This window comes from Molothrus aeneus, chromosome 4, assembly GCF_037042795.1.
Source record: "Molothrus aeneus isolate 106 chromosome 4, BPBGC_Maene_1.0, whole genome shotgun sequence".
In the NCBI taxonomy this organism is placed as follows: Eukaryota; Metazoa; Chordata; class Aves; order Passeriformes; family Icteridae; genus Molothrus; species Molothrus aeneus.
In genome coordinates this window covers 43,493,905-43,515,071 of record NC_089649.1, presented here as the reverse complement: position 1 = coordinate 43,515,071, position 21,167 = coordinate 43,493,905, and the positions used below count along the sequence as shown (strand labels likewise).

Below are 21,167 nucleotides of genomic sequence, written 5' to 3'. Positions count from 1 at the left end.
AGTTACTGGAAAGGCAAAAATTTGCCTTCTTAATGAAGATGTCCTTATTCCTAGGTGAACACGTGTCTTTTTAAAAAAATACTTGGACCCATTAGCATTAATATTTGTATCTAAAGCTTCATAGGCTATCTTGTCTTTTCACTTACATCTCATAAAACTACTGGTTGCAGAGGAATCATTCCAAATTTATATATGCATAGATTGAAAACTAAAAATCTGCCCATTTTGATTTGGAATTAATTTCCTAAAAGATTAATCAGGTGAATCGTGTTAATAGAATACTTAAACAATATTACATTCAAAGTCTGCCGGTCTGACCTTCATGACAACAGATTTCAGAGAATACCACCACCCATGCCAGGTGTACCAAACAATCCCGTTGTCTGTCTTGGCAGTGTAGGGACCTCTGTAGTACAAACCATTCAGGTTGGCAGAGTGACACCTGGTGGGAAAGTAAAGGGAAACAGCAATAAGGCCTCCTGCTGAAAAGTTTCATGCATTTGTTATTTATTTCTCTGTGAGTCAAAAAATTTTGCCATGTTGATGCCAGCCTAGTTTGACAGCTGCATAAATTTGCATTTGCGCATAAACAACAGTGTTTTAATTAGGGAAGAATTGCAAATGTGTTTTGCTTCTTTTAACCAAAAGTGCTGCTTTTTCTTTCCATGGTTTTTGACATTACTAGTTTTTCCTGCTAATTTGTTTCAGTGGAAAATTTTTCCAGAGTTGTTCAGGATGGTAGACAGCAGGGCATACACCACACTCTGGGAAAGAAATACTGTTGTGTTTTTCTGATGTTCCAGAGTAGCCCCCTGTAGGTTTTCCAATTACACCACATGGTATTTTGTATGACAAAACCTGAATACCACCATCAGTTTGCCTGCCCACCTGTGGCCTTCTATTTACAAAGATGAATTCTGACAGCTAATTACATGTGTACCAATTCACTGGATCACCCGAGCTGGCATTTTATTTGACTACACAAAGTAGAGGGGGTTTTGTTGTTTTTTAACAGACTCAGGCAGAAATGCAGTTATAGTTTATTAAATACAGTGGTTGAAACAAACAGAAAACCCTAGCAAAACCCAAAAGGCTTGAAAAGGGAACAGCACAACCTTGATATTTGCCTGGTTTCTGGTTTATTTCTGGTTTCTACCAGAAACAAGCTTAGATATTTATGTGGAGAGCAAACTGGCTGTTCCTTCTGCAGCACATTGTGATGAATCAGCTTGGTTTATCTGCCAATTCAGTATTTCATTATAAATGCTGTTAATATCTAGCTGTTGAACACCATGATGGATTCCAAAAGCAGACTTCAGAAAATATGCACACAGAAAACATTCCAAATAACCTTATGAGTTTTGTTACTGGCAAATCTTAGTCTTTTTGGCTTTGCTCACACTTCATTAACAAAGTTTTTGAGAACTGAGATAAAAACTGACAAAAACTCGATAGGAAAATTCTCATCTATATATCCTTATTTATTGCTTACAATTTTTAATGTTTTAATTGAAAGCTTATAAATTGTGGACATCAAAACTGAGTTTGTTTTTTGAGAATGACAAGCTTGTATCAGAGCTGACCTAATCTTTCTAATCATACAAATTCTGCAATGAGGAGGCACTCTGCCTACTTTGAATCAAAACACAGATTTCATTAAAAGAATCGTAAGAAGGCACACCATAATTTTGCCAACAGCAATATGAGCCAGTAAAAAAGTCTTAATTAATGCTGGGAAGCATGAATAGTGAAAATCAGAGTATTCAGTATCCAAGCAGATGTTGTCTGAAGTAACTGTACATACTAAGTTAACAACTGGCTTGTGATATGATATTGTGAAAAAACATTCATTATTCACAAGTCAATAAATACCTTAAAGTCAGCCTGTGTTCCTCCTATCTTTTCAATAGGCTAATATAAAGTTAAAAACTACACTGCAGTAGTTTCAAAAGTACAGCCAACTCTCAACTGTCCATGGATATTTTATCTGAATTATGTATTAACTGTCCATGGATATTTTAGCTGAATTATGTATTAACTGTGTGACATATATAAGAGTTGTTTCCCTGAAGAACCCTTTGAATTCTGTCTGGATTTATTGACTCCACTGACCCCACATGAACATAGTTATGCAGTCTCTGGGATGACTGGTAGGGCAGGAGGCTTGAGTTAGTGATATCTGGCCCCAAGTTGTTGCCTAACAGATCCCTCTTACCATCCATACATGGTATAACTAAAAATGGGAGTGCTGGGAGAGAGTAAGCTGATGTCCAACTGGAATTGTGCACTGTCACTACTTATGAACCTTTATGAACTTTATCTCACTACTTATGAGCTACTTCTGAGCTTTGCAATACCCTGGGTACTGGAAAGCTTATGACCTGCACGTTGTACCAGAGTGAACCCAGCTCTGTGGACTTGCATTCAAGATAAAAATCTCTGCTTACAAAAGGGGCGATTTTTCTGCAGAAGTCCAGGACAACAAATGCCGAGCTGGAGCGAGACTGGTGGCTTGCAACTAACTCTGAGCTACTTCCATGTGGCCTCACTTGTGTCACGTCCCTTGGTTTTCATATTATCTGGGCTTTTCTGTATTTCATTAGTCCTGATAGCATAGAGCTGGCTATAAACAATTCCTTCATAGCTGGGAGCTCTTATGCAAACCAGCCAAGAGCACTAATTCCTTCTATATTTGCTAATCTGTGCATGACAAATATGTGTTTTGTGAGTGCTTTTCTTTTTCTGCCAGTACTGTCCTTTTGAGTAGGACTTACTGATACTGACATTTTCTAGTACTTTGCAATGTTCAGTTTTATGATAGGCTTAACATTAAAAATTCAATAACAAAGCAGTGAAATAACACTGTTAGTAAGTCACTTTCATTATCAAGCTAGACTGTCACTTTAAGAGCATGAGCTACACAACCATAATAAGAACTAGCCCAGTAGGAGTCAGCTATCTTTAGAAGTTATGTAGCACCAACTACAAGGTATAAATAACTGTCAAGTTCCGCTGTGCAGCTACTTTTGCAAAGTGGTCATTCTTTTGTCCAGATCAATCCAATATTAAAAAAAAGTTTTTAAAAGGCAAAAAACTTATTTAGTGGTCTAAAAGTGATTGGTAATTCAGTCTTGATGAAATCCATGGCATGATATCAGTTTTATGTGATTTGAGGTCCAGATACTCCTTTAAATTTACAAAAACTCTGATTTCATGGGAAAAGAAGCTCCAAAATAGTTGTCTTTCCCTTTTATATCTTAGTTTTCCTGAGAAATGCAAAAAAACATTGTCTACATGTGACTTTTTCCAAGTCTCAGACACTCTGCTGGCTGACTATCCATGCAAATATATTAAAATAAATACTTAATTGTGAAACACTGAGTTAATAGCTACATCATATCAGTTAAGGTGGTCACTGACTGCTTATGAAAACAGAATTTGACAAATGAGGAGTTAAAAAGAGAAACAAAGGATGATACAACAGAAACAATGGAGTTGATCCAGCCTGGCACCTCTTGCCAAGGGAACTGAGAGCACAGTGAGAGAGTAGTGTGCCTCCCTGAGCTGTATTTTAAACCTCTCTATTACACAGCTGATTACAGAGCTTCTCGTCATGGCTATATTTATTTACTTAATTACAGGAAAGAACACAGATGATCTGTACAGGCTAAGGCTACCATTTTTATCCTTTATTTTTGATTTGGTATATTGCATGTTAGTAGAATTTTTAAATTCCCTTATTTAACCCTATTTTAAAAAATCTTTCACTCAGTCCAGACATGCACACTGACAGAAACTGAGTAGACACATTACCATCTCCATTTGGAAAGAATAACAAGAGTGAGGTACAGTGAAGTGAGGTGAAAAAAATGAGTCTTGATAACCTGGCACTAGTTTAGCTTGTCAGATATTTGCAGTGCTGCCACATCTGGTCTAGTGCAACACAAGAGAAATGCGAGAGTGAAGTACAGCAGGGATGTATCTGCAAACTCTACATGACCTACTTGTGTAAAATCTATTTACCTCAGAGGGGCAGAATTATCTCCTCCTCACTGCCTGATAACAAAGATGACCTGTGGCAAGTGCCATTATCACAGACCAGCCTGAGCTGCATAGTAAGTGCTGTCCCTTCTAAGGTGAGCCTCAGTCTTACCAGCACTGAGATCTGCTAGGGGACAAGGGCACGTTGCCAATAAATGAAAAATCCCAATCTATCTTCTACCATGTGTTATTATTTTATGAATACCCATGGAGCAGAATAGTTGACAGTACCCATATGAAATCAAAATACCTGTTAAACCACCAGCCGGCCTTTTCCTCTTCAGCGCAGTTCCCTTCATAGTTGTCATTATCCCTGTCTCTAGTACTGAATTTCATTCCTCGATGATCAGCCCACCATTTTACTTCAGGATGAAATCCACCCGTAAGGGAGTCACCTGCTGTACCAGAGTATTCACCACAACTCATCTCATAAGAATGCTAATAGAAAATGTGAAGAAAGAAAAGAAAATTAAATTCCTGTATGTCTTTAGCCATTAGCATGTCAGAGAGTGAAACCACAAAGAAGAACCTGGCCTGTTCCATTTGCTGCTATTTTTATGCTAAAAAATGTCCTGCCACTTAGACACGACGTCCTTAATACTGAAAGGCTGTAGAGATGCTTAACAGGGATAAAATTTGTCATTAACCATATGTATAAATGACTTAATAAAAATAACATTAGGGCTAGCTAGCAGTATACATTAGCAAATCAGAATATCTTCTACCATGATTGTCACCCTGTTCTAAGTTCTTCTAAGTGTTCTGATGTTTACATTCTTGTAATGAACTTTCTCATGCACTTTTCTGTAAACACTTATTGTTTTGCATTCTTTTCTGGAGGAGGGGAAATTTGATGGACTGTTGGTTTGTCCAGTGTCATTGGAGAGGTGGCACTGTCACCTTCCAATTCACTGTCACTTTTGAAAATCTATTGGAGTTGGAGTCAGAAATTAAATGTCCTTCTTTTAACCTTGGAGATTCCAGTGTCTCCGTTGTTTTATTTCGTGTCCTATAGCGACACATTATTGTTGGTAATATCAACAAACATAGAAAAACTGCTTTTATCTATTTATTAACCCAAATTATTCATATCAGTTACAGAAAGTATGAAATTAATGTATCAGAGTAAAACACTTTTATTAGGTATTTGAAAATTATAGGCATGTGTAAGAAAGAAAATACGGTTTAGAGCCTTAAATTAAGGTTCTACACAAATCTTTATGGAAATTAGGGAACCTGTGTGTTTATTGTTTGCCTACAGAATCCACATTTTCATTAAAACATTTAGTCATTTAATATTTTATTACCTCTTCTCCTGCAACTCTGAATCTTGCATACTGTGCAAAACGTCGTTCTCCTTCAAAATCAGTTAGATCAATTCTTAAAGTATAATTCCCTTAAAAAAAATACAAATTATTTTAGTTGAACTAGCCTATCTCATTGCTTTTCAGAACTGGGCTTTACAGTAGAAGATAAAAAGAAAATGTTTTTGCATGAATCTCTATCACCTCAGCATATTTTATAGGGTTTTATCTTCTTTCTTTATGCATAGTAAATCATATATTGCTATTCTTTGCCTTATTCACCTGAGTGAATTCTATTCAGCCTAGAAAATTTTAGAATTATTTTAATACAAATTTTTAAATGTAGGGAAAAAATTGTAAAAAAAGATGGCCTTACAGGTTTTACATTTTAGTACAATATTTGAGGTGGTAGTAAAAGCATAGTGAAAACTCATCAATAAATTTTCACCTATGGAAATCAGATTTTTATACTCTGAAAATAAATAAAGTTATACTAGGATCACATCCTGGTGGCACTGATCTCCATATGATTTAGCCTGCTAAGCCAGTGGGTAAGTTTTGTATCAGCAGCATTTTACAACAAAGTTAGCTTACATTGAGTGACTATTAGAAGGATGGAAATAACTTTCTACTACTGGCCTCATCAAGAGGACTGGACTAGAATTACTTCCATGTAATAGCCCACACAGCTAAAAAGCCCCGAATAAGTGTCTTGGTACAGCATATACCCGTCTCTGGACTGTTAGTGATGCTGATGGAAAATGGATAGAGACAATTATTTTAAGGTAGACTCCTGTCTCCTGTTCCCTGTTTCACAGGGGCTCTCAGTATGCCAGTGGCCTAAGGACAGTTTTGAACCTTTTGTTAGAAAACATATATTCAAATGTATTTTTTTCTGAAACTTAGAGAAGTCCATGCAGACTAACAACAGAACTCAGGATTTATGATAACAAAAAGGGGAAACAAAAAAATTGCCTGGAAAGAGCAAAGAAACAGAAACAATAAGACTATTGTTACAATACAAATCTTACCTTGATTAGTCAAATAATGAAGATTTTTGTTTCCAAGCCAAAATTCACCATTTTTCAAAACAAAATTTCCAAAGCCTTCTTCATAGTCAGCCCAGAGTCTGAAATGGGTATAAATTACTAATTTCTCAAAAAAGCAAGTTTATTTGGATGTTTTATAATACAATTCTAGATCACAGATTAACTCAGACTAGAAGGAACCTCAGGAGGCAAGCTAGTCCAGTGTCAGTCTCAAGCCAGAATCAGCCATGAGATCACGACTTGTTCAGGACTTGTCTGTTCAGATCTTGAAAACTTCCAAGGATGGAGACTGCACATTCTCTTTGGGGAACCTGCTGACTCTTTTCATGGTGAAAAAGTTTCTCCTTATATCCAGTCTGAACCTCTCTTGTTTCAGCTGAGGTACTTTGTTTCTCATCCTTCCACTAGACATGTTTGCGAACATTTTTACTCAAAGAGCCCTCAGACTGCTTGGTTTTTTTTGGTTTTTTGTTTTTTTGTTTTTTTTTTTACTAATTGCAGAAGGCAGTCTTTCCTCATCATTAAGAGTCCTTGCTCCAGCAGTTGTTAAGGCATTTGACATTGAAATGTCCTTGTGTCAAATGCACAAGTTGTCAGAAAAAGATCAGAACGGATGTCTCACAGAAGACAGCCAGAACCAGAAGTGGTATCCCATCTGGAGGCTGTTCCACAGAATAACCATTCTTCCCTTTTATCTGGGATAACAACTTACTCATATACTTCTAAAGTTCAGGTTTAACTTAGCACCATCTGGTTAATGTTTCTTCACTTTGTTTCCAGTTTTAATTACCAAATCTAGTACCTACCTATCAAAATTCTGGCTGCCATCGGAACGTCTCTGAAACACAGTCCAGCCACCTCCTTCAGACATGTCACAGAATGCAAAGAATTCTCTGGGACTCTGGATTGGTTTTATTTTATAAAATCCATTTTGCTTATGGCCTTCATTGTAGATTTCTGCACAATCTGTTCACACAACATTAATCGGACACAACATTTTTAGTCCTGTACTTAATGGCAAAATCAGAAATCAAGTCAGTAACAGTAATCAAGTCATGTTATGTAGAAGTCACATATGAACCACACTAATAAAATGAAATGTCTCTGCAAACACATTTCTTTGACTTTTGGGTATTCTTTTGTACTTGTGTTGCTCTAAAGGTTTGCTGGCCTGTAATTATTTTGATATATCTTTGAAATAATATCTTCACATCGTGAAATATGACAATTTTTGTTTCTACTTGACTAGCAAAATAATTCCTCTGTTTTAAGTGGTGTCACTTTAATTTACAGTGGTATCATCCACATTAGAATCCTGTTACAACCTTAAAATCACATGTAACATACAGTAACTTTTAAAAAGAAACATGCACTTCTATGTCCAGAAAGTTCACAGAAATGCCAGAAACAAAAGTGTGGAATCTCCATTGTTAAAACCAGAAACAATTGCAAGGCCTTATTCTCCTGTCCCTTCTATCAAATAGGAGCAAAAGAATACAGAAGACTAAGCTCAAAAAGTGCAGTGCATGTGTAAAATGATACCACTTTGGCTTGTCACCATTCACAGTCTGGTCTGCATTGCTGTTGATGAATATAATTTACAACAATAACAAAATTCAGAGCTCATAGAAATATTACAGCAATGTAATTGTATAATCTTATATTCTTTCCTCTAGGAATTAAGAAATGAAATGAGTTCTTTGTTTATATGTAATCCACATCAGGCAGTCATACAAAAAAGACATATAATTTTCAGCATTTCTGTTTTTCCTGGCTAAGGTAGAGCTGATTAACTTTAAGGAATTCTCTGAATTGGCTGAACTTCCAGGCCTGCTTGGAACTTTATAAACTATTATATTTCTCTTCAGTGAAAGTGTCAGTGAAGATAAGAAATAGAAAATAATCACTTTATACTGAAAACAAATAGCTATGCCAGAATTTGAATAAACTCTAATAGAAAACATGATTTAAATAACAGCTAAGTTGTTTTTATAGAGAATGTGTGGCTGGCTTAGAGAAAATTAATTTCTTAGTAGGTCAGCAAAACACAAGCATATCTTAATTTTTAGCAGGTGTATATAGTATGGAATTTCCCCCTCACTATCTAACTTAAATTATCCAGCTCTGTTGATATTAAAATGCTACAGCAGTTTAAGAAAATAATACAGTATGAGCAGGAAAGGCATTTTCCAAGCTGTAAAGAAAAATGCCAAAAGCTTGGCATTTTTCCAAGCTGAAAAATAATGGGGGAAAAATAATCAGAAACAGGAACAAGTTAGATCTGTTTATTAGAGTAACATCGTAAAAGGCATAATTGAGGCATATGCTAAGAAAGGACAAATATCTTTCAGAGAAATGTGGCTTTAATAATCTTTTCAGTAACAAGTAAGTCAGCTCTAATAATAAAAAGAAAGTGTTCCAGAATGCTGAGTACATAAATACACAGCTAAAATTTTTATGTCAGATTTACAACTGCTTTTTATTTCATATTAATGGTGTTTTGTTATATTTGATGCCTTGAGATCAAATGTTATATATATTGGTATTTCTTCCAGCAGCATAAGTACTACAAGCATATTCAATCAAGGCTATTAAAAATAATAGTAGTTAAGACTTTCTAGCACTGGACAGATAGAAACAAACAACACCCAGAAGTCAGTCTCCTAAATTGTATTTTCAATCCAACTGTTGTTTTGGATGGTGTTTTATTATATCAAGAGTTTGGATGATGTTACTTCCACTGTATTTATAATAAGCCTTCCACTGTAGGAGTGGATCACCACCAGAGTGCTGGTGAAATTAGAAAAACAACTTTAAACCAGGATTTAAAAGCTGTGATGTCATGAGCTGAATCCAACTCACTGAAAATGTTATTAAAGTGAGATGCAGATGCCATAATGCCAGGCTTATGTGTATAAATATGGAGGTTTCAGGGACTTTACAGATTGGAACAAAGTCAGCTGCTTGTAACCCAGGCAACCATTTGAATGTATGAATGTGAACTAACCCTGTAGTTAGTTATTTTTGAGATTGCTAGAACTTCTGACATTAGTCAAAGAATGGCATTTAGAAATCTGAAACTCCTGATTAACATTTTGTAAATGTCTATTACTGGCATTTATCTGCTGTATTGCTGAGATTTATGTTTGTTTTTAAGTTATGATTGTTAACTGATTGTTTTCAAGTTATGCACTACTAATAAATCAGTAAACTTCTTAAATCCTGATTTGATTACTACAATCTGACATTAGCAATTTTTCCCTGCACAACAGGTCCAGGTAAAAGCTGAGCACTGTGTTTTAAACAAACATTCTACAAGGAGTTTTTAAAACAATATCTCAATAGGCCCAATTGTGCTAAAGCTTCTGGGTATCATTACAATGAAGGGAAATGAAAAGAATAGCTCCATTTCTAACCTGAATACTGTCTTTTTCCTTCCAAGTCAATGACACTGTTTTCATCTTCTCTGTCTGAATCTCTGTACTGAATCTCTTTCTTCTCTAAGAGTTGTATAATTTTTAACTGCTTCTGTTTCACACGGTGCTCCAGAAGCCTCACCTGGCCCTGAAGTCGTATTTGCTCTTGAAAACATTTCTGTAAATCCTAGAGAGGAAAACATATCTTATTGTAAAATCAATAAATTTTATGTGATATTTAACATGTGACACAAAGAGCCAGCCAACCAAAACATAAATTAAATTAAACTTGAATAAAATATTTTGGTCACAATTTCCCACAGACACTATGTTGACTTCCATCTCTGTTGCTACTTTGTTTAAAATTATTTCATATGTTACTGCATGTAATATATAAAACATACATACTATGAACACTTTGCAAAGAGACCTTCTCTTTAGCGCTGCCTGCTCTAACTGCAAAGATGCAGCAGGGACTTTGAGGAAAACCACTAAAATATCTCTATCATCTTCCATGCACAGAGATTTTCTATCCAGAGAAGCCTGTTACTAATATTGTGAAGGTTCTAAAGAGTTTTAAAGAACTGCAATCTACATGGATATGTTTTCAACTTCATAGTGCATTTTTGAATGCTTTTAAGTTACACACTTCTTATGATAAGAATCCTAACATTGCCAATATAAATACTGTTAAGTTTTAAGCTCATTTTTGGCATGCTAAAATAGTCCCTAAGAAGCCCTGAATATACATGAAAAATAAACGTTAAAACAAAAGTTAAAGTCAATGTTGTGCTGTGACTTTTGTACTTAATTTTGCCATGCAGAGTGGGTGAGAAATGTGGTAATTCTGATACAGTGTTACCTAGCACTTGACCCTCAAGGGCTGGAATAGTGAAATAGCTGTTCCAAATTCTGACATGCTGAATGCATGCTGAGCAATAAATAATTGGTTTTAGATTAAAGACTATGGTAAAATAGCCAAAGTGAACACAACCTGATCTGGAGAACTTAATTTAAAACAGTCTGTATGGTTTAAAATATATATTAAATAAATTTGATTTCAGTGGGAGGGAGAAAAGCCTTTGGAAACATGACAGAGGTTTTGCATCAGTAACACTGAAATTTTATATAAGCACAGTTTAGTAGCTTGTAAAAGAGCACAACTAGCACTGTAAAGGTAAAATCAAAGGGTGACTTTCTGGAAATCTGACAGGTAAGATCAAATTTGCAGTAGTTCTAAATTGGTGCTACCTTATTCATAGGGAACATTATTTACATGTAGACTTGCAATATTTGCCATTTATATGGAAGAATTGATGTCTCAGAACATTGCCCTATCATACCAAACTACAGAGATGTCTGCAATAGCATACTGCAGTGCATAGTGAGGTGCATCTCAGTGGTGTCTGCATACTTTAATTTGCATCAAGCTCAGGTTTCACACGTTGTCCATGAACACTTCCAACAAATTGTTTCATTTGTCTGCAATATTTAGTTCAACTGAAAAATTTGATCATAAGACTGTGCAGAACAATCCTGAGGACAGACTTCTGCCTTAAGTATTACTGAAGTGTATCAGAGACTTGCTTTAATTCATACTAAACTGCAATCGAAAGTACACAGTGAAATAAAAGAATGGGGAGAAAAATATACATATACATATTAAAAAAAATACATATTTTTTCAGGTCGCTGACAAACTAGGCAGTTTGTCAGCGACCCGTTCGAGAGGGAAAGGCTCAGCACGCTGTGTTTGGGCTGCCCACGCCGGGCAGTTCGGGCCGCTGCGCTGAGCCCGGCGCGGAGCCCTGAGCCGGCCCCGGCGCTGCCGGGGTACCGCGGCGATGCTTGCCCACAAGGGGACGCTGTAGGGCCAGAGGCACAAACATCTTTGGCGGGACACAGCGGCCAACGACACAGTAATACCCCAAAAGTTCTATCTGATTTAAGAACCTTCGCTTGAAAATATTTTTTCAGTTGTTGATAGCTATACGAGATGCTTAGCATATCATCATTTTCTTCTAGCTGGAAACAAGAGAAGAAAATAGGTAAATACATGGGCATGCAAAGTTGCTACAGTGGCTTAGAGGGATGGCACTTGACTGTATGCACTGGCTAATGTGGGACATATTACAAAGAAAAGATGCACTATTTATTGTGCAACCTCTCCAGGGCGGTTGTCTCAATTGTGTCTGCAGCTTCATACAAACCCTTCACAAAAGCTGAATTTTGTACTCAGTGGGAATTGATTCAATGGGAGATTCAGAAGAGGCTTCTTATTTGCAGGTGACTGCAAATAGTCAGTCTGGTCCTCTGTGAATACAGAAAATAAAGGAGGACTGCAGAGCTTTAGAGAGAGAGAAAGAGATATATAGGTGGATTGAGAAAGAGTGAATAAATTAAAAAAGTATTAAATTAATTGAATTAATTAAAAAAAATATTTCCAGGCTCACCATGATGAGCTAATGCTAAATATAAAAGAGAAGCTGTCCAAAAAATCCCATGATCCCGGTCAGACCAAATATTTATTCTAATCATACTAAGTTAAGAGTGATAAAGAAGCCACCCTTCCATAGTTACCATTTTTACTGAGAAGTTTAGCCTGTATCAGTCTTAACTCAGCCCTCACAAGCTTGGAGAACATGGTAACATGCAATGGGAGAGTCCTGGAAAGGGTGGCCCCCATTGCCAGGCCCTCACAATTTCACAGACAGGACTTCAGGTGGGCAACCTCTGTGACAGTGGCAGATCTGAGCCACAAAGAGCTACCTTCCATTCTGGAAAGAGCAAGGGACAGGGCATTTGGGAGAGGCAGCTACAGGCAGCTACACGTGTTTCCTTCAGGTGAAAGAAATGCCTTTATCAGTTCCCCTTTCATACTGCTACAAGCCATTCTCCTTCTGTGGTTAAATTATATAGTACAAGAATAGAACTTCTTGAAAAAAATGTATCTTACCTTAGAAAAACTTGGTGTCTAAATTCAGTATGACACCACTTCGTATACCATACAAAAGGTCCTTTCCTTTGAGCCAAATTAAACACAAGTCTGCAACAGGCTGTGTCTCTAAATGTTATCCTTAAACTTGCATTTAAAATCCATCTTTTGTTATTATTTACTTAAAATATGAATTAATTAAAAAATTAGTAACTATGAGCTGATTTTCATCTGCTTTGCAGACAATACACTTATGATGGGGTGAACAGTGATATATCTACACTACACATTGCAATTTCCTTATTTGAAAGGTTTTAAGCTCTTAATGCTTAGGAAGTGAGAGTAAATTAAAAGTGATAATCAATATTTGACTAGCCATACTGAATAATTACAGCATAAGAAAAGAAAAGAAAAATGCTTGAGCAGAAATAGTTTTGAAAGTAACCTACATATGAAAAGTACTGGTATCTGATACTTTCTCTTCTCTCCCTGGCTTCAGCATTCTCACTGATGTCTCTCTGTCAACTCCAGACAAATCCCATTAGATTTTGCTGCTGAACAGCAAAACCACAGATCTCATATTTGGAATTCCATGTATATTTTTTTCATGGGATAATGACAAGGTAACTGTAACTTCAATTGGATCAATGTGGCTTTTAGATCTTCAGTTTACCACACTGTTCTTGCAATGTGCTGCTACACCTTTTTTTCACAGGAAAATCCTTTAAAAACCATTGAAGTTAAACCAGCGCAAAGCTAGAGTAATAAAAAAGCAAAATGCAAATTACAGTTCTCACATATTGCTATTCCATTTGTTATGTTTGGACCAAAGTTAAACCATTACAATGTTGAAATACTCAAGAAAATGTGGATTTTACTGTGGCTATCTCCAGTGGACAGTGGTGCCCACTGACTGAAGCCAGACTGAACACAACCTGTTCTGTCTGTTTCAGTGAAGCAACTGTTTGCACTACACATTGAGAAGCAATTATCTAACAACTGCTGACAGCTCTGCTCTTGGGCACACAATCCTACATTTAACCAGCTGCTGCAATTAATGTGCATTCACTTTCATTAATGTGTGAATTATTTAGCAGCCAGTGACCTTCCATTAAAATTATTGCTACAAATTGGACTCGGAATACTTAATTAAAACTATAAAAATACAAGTTTTTTACCTGTGGTGCTATTTCGTCTACTTTTAATAATATGAATTAGCTCCAAAATAACTCTATATTGAAATTAGTGTTTTAATTAGATTAAAAGGTGAAAACTTTGAGATGAAGTTCTGAATATTCACAGTTTTTACTCAGAAGGTCAACTAAGTCCAAAATATTCTAAATGAAAAACAATAATTAAAAAATATGTAAATGCATTTGAATGTGATGCCTCTTTTCTCAGTAGGCCTCTGCAGAAATTAGTAATATTTTTCTCCACTGAACAGAAGTGATTAGAGAGTCATTCCCATTCTGCCTCTATAAAGCTACTTATCTGAACAAAAGTTTTCCATAAGGTAATGTAATCTACAAACAATTGTTGTAAATTCAGCAACTACTTCCACCTTGGCGATTATGAATCAAGAATTCAATCCCTTTAGGTCTCTGCTATTTAGGACCTGGATATAAAACTAGTAAGGACAGCCATGACATGCCGTGCAGCATTGGTGAGGCTAGAAGTATTTTAAACTGTGGAGTAAGTGTGATTTTATTAGGGTTTTTGTTGGAGAAACAGAATGTATAGGAGAGGGTTTTGGGAGCTTGAAGTGAAGGAGCTTTGATCATTGTTTCTGAGTGTGAACTACAATGTAGTTACATGGAAACAAGTAAGAATATGAAGTTATGGATTTTGTTTGAGAAAAAGTTGTAGGGCCAGTGGACAAGGTGGAAAAAGATGGAAAAATTCTGCATGCCAGGTGTCAGTGCCCAGAAATAGCACTGCTGCAGCCACTGCTTTAGGAGTGCCCGTGCTTTGCCTTTCTGTAACTACGCTGCTCAAAACTACAGGTGAAATTCTGAGTTTGCATTACACCTGAATGGTAATTGTGTGCCTTCTGTACAATGTGCCTCCATGCACCGTATGATACCTGTTTTAGGAAAGATTTATTGTCTCCTTTTTCATATCAGATCCAGTCATAAACTGAAAGGATTTCTTTCTTGAGTACCATTACCTAGTGATGGACCTTCCATTGTAAACTTATGCATTTGTTTCCTCTTTCATTATTGGAAACTTGTCCCCACTAAACACTATTTGAAGATATTTCCTTATTCTTTCATTTTTTAATGAATTCTAATCTTTTCCATCAAAGGTTCTGCCATTGTCTGTAGAGATTGTGAGCACTATGGAGGGGATGTGCATTGTGAGCACTATGGAGGATAAGGTATGCAGTATTTAGAAGAAACTCTAGAGAAATATTTAATTACTAGAACTTACAGAGCTGCCAATGACATCCATCAGGCTAGCTGCAAGGACAAAATCAATCATTATCAAAATCTTCATTTTGGAAGCTGTGAAGTAGAGGAACAAAGGAAACACTAGTTAACTTAACCATTAAAACAAAAATTTACACTTGACATCTTAAATCTTATTAAAAAATAGTCTATTTAACCTATAATTCTTTTCTTGCAAATTGTAAATACAGTGCGCATGCAGGATTTATTATAAATGTCTAAAATAGTCTGATAAAATAAAACTCCAAAAGCCAGTAAAATGATAATTTATTCTTTTTGGCCACTTTATATTAGAGTGTATTATAGGACAGCTATTCAAGATTCAAAAGCACACATTTTATTTTCAAGACAAAAGCAGAAACATTTTAAGCAAGCTGAAGAACAGGGAAATATTCCTTGTTGGCCTTTTAAATTTGTGAGAAAGATCCCCATCATATACAATTAAATTCTGAATTGGGCTAGTTGTCCTTGATCTAAAGATTTGTGCAAATTTTGTGCACCAGGAGAGGATCAAGATAATTTTACTGTCATAGAGCAATTTGGGGGAAAAATCCAAAATAGTTATCAGCTTTTATTCTACTGGTGACAAGAATGGCATCTTTAAACTGATAACTATGAATACTTTGCACTTTATGACCCACAGCATTTTAAACTCCATTTTCTCATGATAATTATTTTATGGGCCAAACCAATCACCACTGTATCTGACTGCCTTGCAAACGTTAGCTAATAGAACTTCAAAATCATTTTTATAGACAGACGTGTGCTTTTCACAGAAGAGAAAACAAGGCCTCCAATCAGTAAAATATTTACAAAGATTATACATAAACTATTCTGAATTAATTACTTAAACTTCTGCAAGCAATCAACTGAGGAATTTTTTTTTCTTTTGTAACTATGAATATTTTCATTTAACATTGTTAACACCTAATTAAACCAGAATATGTGTCTACTCTGCTTTTCTTACCATGAAGTTATTAAGAAAAAGATCTCCATGATCATCAAGTTGAATCTTTACTTAATATTGACAGGTCCACCACTAAAGCCTGTCCCTAAGGACCACATCTACATTTTTTGAATGCTTCCAGGGATGGTGACACATTTAAAGCATTTGTGGTTAGACAAAGTGTAAAACTTCTAATAGTGATTAATGACTCAATACCAGCATGTGTTTATTGAAAAAACAACTTTATGAAAATTTCCACTCATGTTTCTACAGGAATTTATATAAAATATGAGTGGAACTTTGGCAGACTGTGCTTTTTACAGTACAGAGATAAACAAGGTGCTTAAGAGAAGTATGTTTTTAAGTTTGTGCAAAATTGGACAAGTCCAACTGTATTTTCACCAATATCTGAAAACTTCATGCAAAACCAGAAATTACAAACCAAACAAATCTCAGATTTCAACCCTTACCTATAGAATACTTAGGATGCTTTTTAAAATCACAGCTAGTAAAATTACATTAGTAGTTACAGCTATTACAGTCACTTCTGTTTTGAAAGCAGCTGTTGCCATCTGTTGGGATGACACTGGCTGTGACAGGAGTGACCAAAGAGTACATTAGCTATCTGGACAGCCTGCAAATGATCTGTCTCTGCTAACTGCTAGCCTGAATCCTTGCATATTTTAAACATGTTTTCTAAGAGAGAAAGGACTCTATTTTCTTCACTGAAAGATTCATATTTCATATACTCTACTTCATCCCTGTCATTTTAATTATGAAACCACAGTCTCTTCCCTCACATTAGTCAGTATTTGAACTGTTCTATCATGATTTCACTGACTGTGAATGCCTGAATACCACAATCAATCTTAAAATAAACCCCAATCTTAAAAGGATTACACAACTTTACAACAGTATTATTTTTTTAGAAAAGACTATCAAGTAAATCTTGGATACTGTTCAGAGAAATTTATGTTAGTAAAAAAAAAAAAAAAAATAGAACACTGTGAGGCTCAATCAAGGCAGGTAAGTCCCTTACAGCATGTATGGGCTGCTATGAGCAAGCTGCACAAAAAGAATGAATACCTGAGGAGTTTAGAGTGTGTGCAGTTGCTTTAGTTTGTTATCTTCAGATGAAGTCACCTTTCTATTTAAGGATGCCTCTTTCAATAGAATGTTCCTCTTGTGGGAAACTTCATAAGGGCTGCACTTGGGAGACAGCATGTCAGCTTTAGTGATGAACTAAAACATGCTCAAAAGACATGGCAAAATATAATCATAGTCTCATAAATTTCTAAATTTGACAATTTAAATAAATTGGTGAAGATATTTTAATCCTGGAGTTTCATTTTTAAGAAAGAAAAATGAATAGTAAGCTCAAGATGGAGTATTGATCCTGTAGCCACTCACAATATAAGCTCACTATGAATGTAAGACAAAAGGCTTATAAAGATGGAGAAACTGAGGCTTCCAATTGGCAGATCTACCAGTCAGAAACAGGGAAGGCTGAAACAGAAAGGACACAGGGTAAAAAAAACCCAAAGAGGGACCTCTAGTAATTAGGGGAAACCAAAATCTTTATGCTGCTGTCCTCCAAAGAAAGGGAGAAGGTAGAAAAGACTAGGAAGAGGACAATCAGCAGTGCTTGTCCTGGACCTCACTCCTTGAAGCCAGATTCTCAGCAGGCATAAACTCCTGTAGTTTGTCTATCTCACAGTTGCACTGAATAAGATTCACTGAGTGGTCAACTTTACAGTGACAAGAAAAGTGGTAAATAGGGTCAAGCCCCTCACACGTTCAAAGCACTTTGGCACACTAAATCATCAGTTTTGGACAGGGAATTAATGTGGGTAACTTTTTACTTAGTTACCCACATTTCTATAAAAAAGTTTCAGTAGAGGTTGTGTTAGTAACAGTTCTCTGAAGGTGCACATCCACAGTATTCAGTAACAGGGAAAGCTAAAGTTCTGTTCAAGGGAAGCTCAACATCTTGCTCTAGGAAGACTCCTTTGAAAGTCAGTTTCTTAAACAAATTTCTTCAGTCCTTTAAATATTCACCCTTGTTATATAGCTTTCTGCTGACAGTACACAACTGAATAAAAACTTTACCTCAAAAAACCTGAAAAAAATTACAAATTTTAATCAGTCACAGATGAACCTCAAGAGTTAACAACTGTTGAGAGACTTCCAAGACCTGTGTCGATTTAACAAAAAGGAAAAAAAAGCCCACAAATTTGTACAGGGGATATCCCTTTCCAGGAAAATCTTAATCTCAGACAGTACACATGTGGATTAATTATCACACACCATATGCTACAGTGAGAAAAACTTGGTATTATATTTTCAAGTTGAAACACAAGCCCTTAACACTTAGCTGAAAAAAAATCACTTTCTGTTTGAAACAATTTAAATTTAAGTGCAACTCTTGTGAAACCTTGAAATTTTATTCCTGGGGTTACTCATTTACTATTCCAAGATTACACCTGGAATATGCATTGTACAGTTAGGCAGAAATTTTTTTCCGAAGCTATGGAATCAAAATTCTAGAAAGATATCCTTTTTCTTCTCTATGCCTAGGCTTTCTTTAAAGAATACACACACAGTCAATCCTATATTCAAATTTCCCCTGAATCTGATATTTTTTCCAAGTCTTTAAATAACAAATTACTGAATAGATTTGATGACATTAAAGAAGTTCTGTACTATAAAAATTTTGAATGATTAGAATGTTCTTATGTTTTTTGAATTTAAGAGGCAGCAAACTAGATGGAATACAGATGCCTGTTTCTTTCTGTTGGCACAGTGTCAATAAGACTTGCATTGCTAATAAATACAATAATAGTAAGAGAGAATCTGCTGAAAGGATAGAAAATAACTGGAAAGTTTTTTGTTTGCTTTCTTAAAATTCAAATTATTAAACTCATGCACAGATTTGGCTTTGTTTAAATTTGGTGGTGTTACAAAAATTGCCCTGTTTTCCTCATCTCAGTCACGATTTTATTTACTTTTAGGTTCTAAAAGCAGTCTTGTTTGTATAGCCCATAGTATTACAAATTTAGAAACTGCAGATTCAAATACTGGGTTTATTAACTCCCTAGAAATGCAGGAAAATACCTAGATCCTGGTAAAACATTCATACATCATTATCAATACTGCACCAGTTATATGGCCTTCAAAAAGCAAAATACTTTTAAACCATAACTATAGAAATTAGCCATACGTCTTCCTTCTTCCCTCATAGGTACCCTAAATGTTTACCTTTAACTTCTGGACAGAACCCAAAGTTGTTAAATCTTCTTAAACTGATGCAAATAATTCCAGAGCCCTTCCCAAGCTGCGATTGTTTTTGCTATTAAATTCTGCAGAGTGGAGGCTTACATCTGCTATGAGTCACCGGGCTGGAATGCTGCTGAGAAGTTGCAGTTATCAAGACTAAATTGCAACATAAGAAGGAGATGATGGCAATTCTGTGCCTAACACAACACTTCTGAAACAAAAATAAACCAAAAATAACAAAGGATTATCTATTCACTTTGACTGTTGTGGTTCAAGAAATTGCTCTCTGTATTATACTCAGCTTTATACTCCAGTCCTTTCCATAGTCACAGACTAAATCTCTTAGGCTTCAGAGGTATATAGAGAATCTAACAGACTCAATAGATTTAAGAAAAAAGCCAATAATCACTCAGACTAGAAGTTACATGTCAGAAGTGTAACAAAAAAAAGAAATAGGCTAAATAAAACCTAACCCAAAGTAACAAACATAGTACAGATAATGCTGAAGGGAACAAGAAAAAAGTACCAAAAAAACCTTGTCTGATATATTTTTTTAGTCAAGGCACTGGGAAGCACAATGTCTTAGTGACTTTGTCAGACAAAATCATTTTCTAGACCAGCTTTTCAGAGCCAGATGAATACATCAAAGGATGTTTTAAAATACAGTCTGAGTATTTGCCCTTCTTCTATGCTGGCTCTTTCCAAAGAATTCAATAAATGAGTATGCTTAAAGGAATGTGCTGGAAAAAAAGAAGTCTTAAGGAAATACTGAATAGCAATAAAATGAGCTTTACATTCCACAATCTAATCATACATTGCCCTGGGTTGGAAGGGACCTTAAAGGTTACCTAGTTCCAAACCTCCTGCTGTGGGCAGGGACACCCTCCACTAGAACAGGTTGCTCAAAGCCCCATTCAGCCTGGCCTCAAACACTCCCACAGGTGGGGCATCTACAATTTCTCTCTTCCACCACCCTCACAGTAAAGAATTTCTTTTTAATATCTAATCAAAACCTATTCTCTCTCAGTTTAAAGTCCTTCCCCCTTGTCCTGTCACTACAAGCCCTTGTAAGTGGTCTCTCTCCACCCTTTTTCAGAATGACAGAATGTTCTTAGTTGGAAGGGACCCACAAGGATCATCAAGTCCAGCTCTTAAGTGAATGGCTCATATGGGGAACAAACCAGAAACCATGGCTTTATTAGCACCCACCCTCAGTTCAACTAAACCAATCTCAGGGTCTTGCATTGCCCTTCATGTACCTCCTACTGAAGACTAATACTTGTTGCAAACTTCCTCAGAATAATTTCTGGTGTGCTATTTGGAATCTGGTTGCCTGGCAGTATTTCTCTTTACTCTTACATTACATCTACTAATTAAATTCATATTATGAATTTCAAATCTTTATTAATTACTCCTGAGGAAGTTACAGTAAGAATCATTCAAAAATTCAAAATCATTCAGCAAATAATTTTTACTGAGAATCTTACTATGACTAATGACTGTTTCAAAGAGGGACATACCTGTTCATAGTCTAACTCCTAACCCATAGTTACTCAGTGGGTGGGCTCTGAATTTAGAAAGTGGAAAAAAGACATGGCATTTTACAGTTGGATTTTTTAACAATAAAGAAATAAAATTAAATTAAGAAAATAAAATAACAATTTATTGAGGGTTATAAGGAGATTGACCATCAGTTGAGGGCTTTAAACAAAGACTAGATGGCTAAAATATATGACTATGGTTCAGTCAAACAA

The 21,167-nt window shown here is 35.8% G+C and overlaps 1 protein-coding gene across 1 annotated transcript; it reads right to left on the bottom strand.

The window, feature by feature from the left end:
* Nucleotides 1-282: 282 nt before the first annotated feature.
* FGL1 (fibrinogen like 1) lies at nt 283-15,240 on the bottom strand. The gene is made up of 7 exons (XM_066549082.1): nt 15,175-15,240; nt 9,811-9,997; nt 7,201-7,360; nt 6,377-6,474; nt 5,349-5,437; nt 4,292-4,479; nt 283-442 (listed from the first exon to the last, which is right to left on the bottom strand). The coding sequence occupies exons 1-7, from the start codon at nt 15,238-15,240 to the stop codon at nt 283-285; spliced, it is 948 nt and encodes a 315-aa protein (XP_066405179.1).
* Between the last annotated feature and the right edge of the window lie 5,927 nt (nt 15,241-21,167).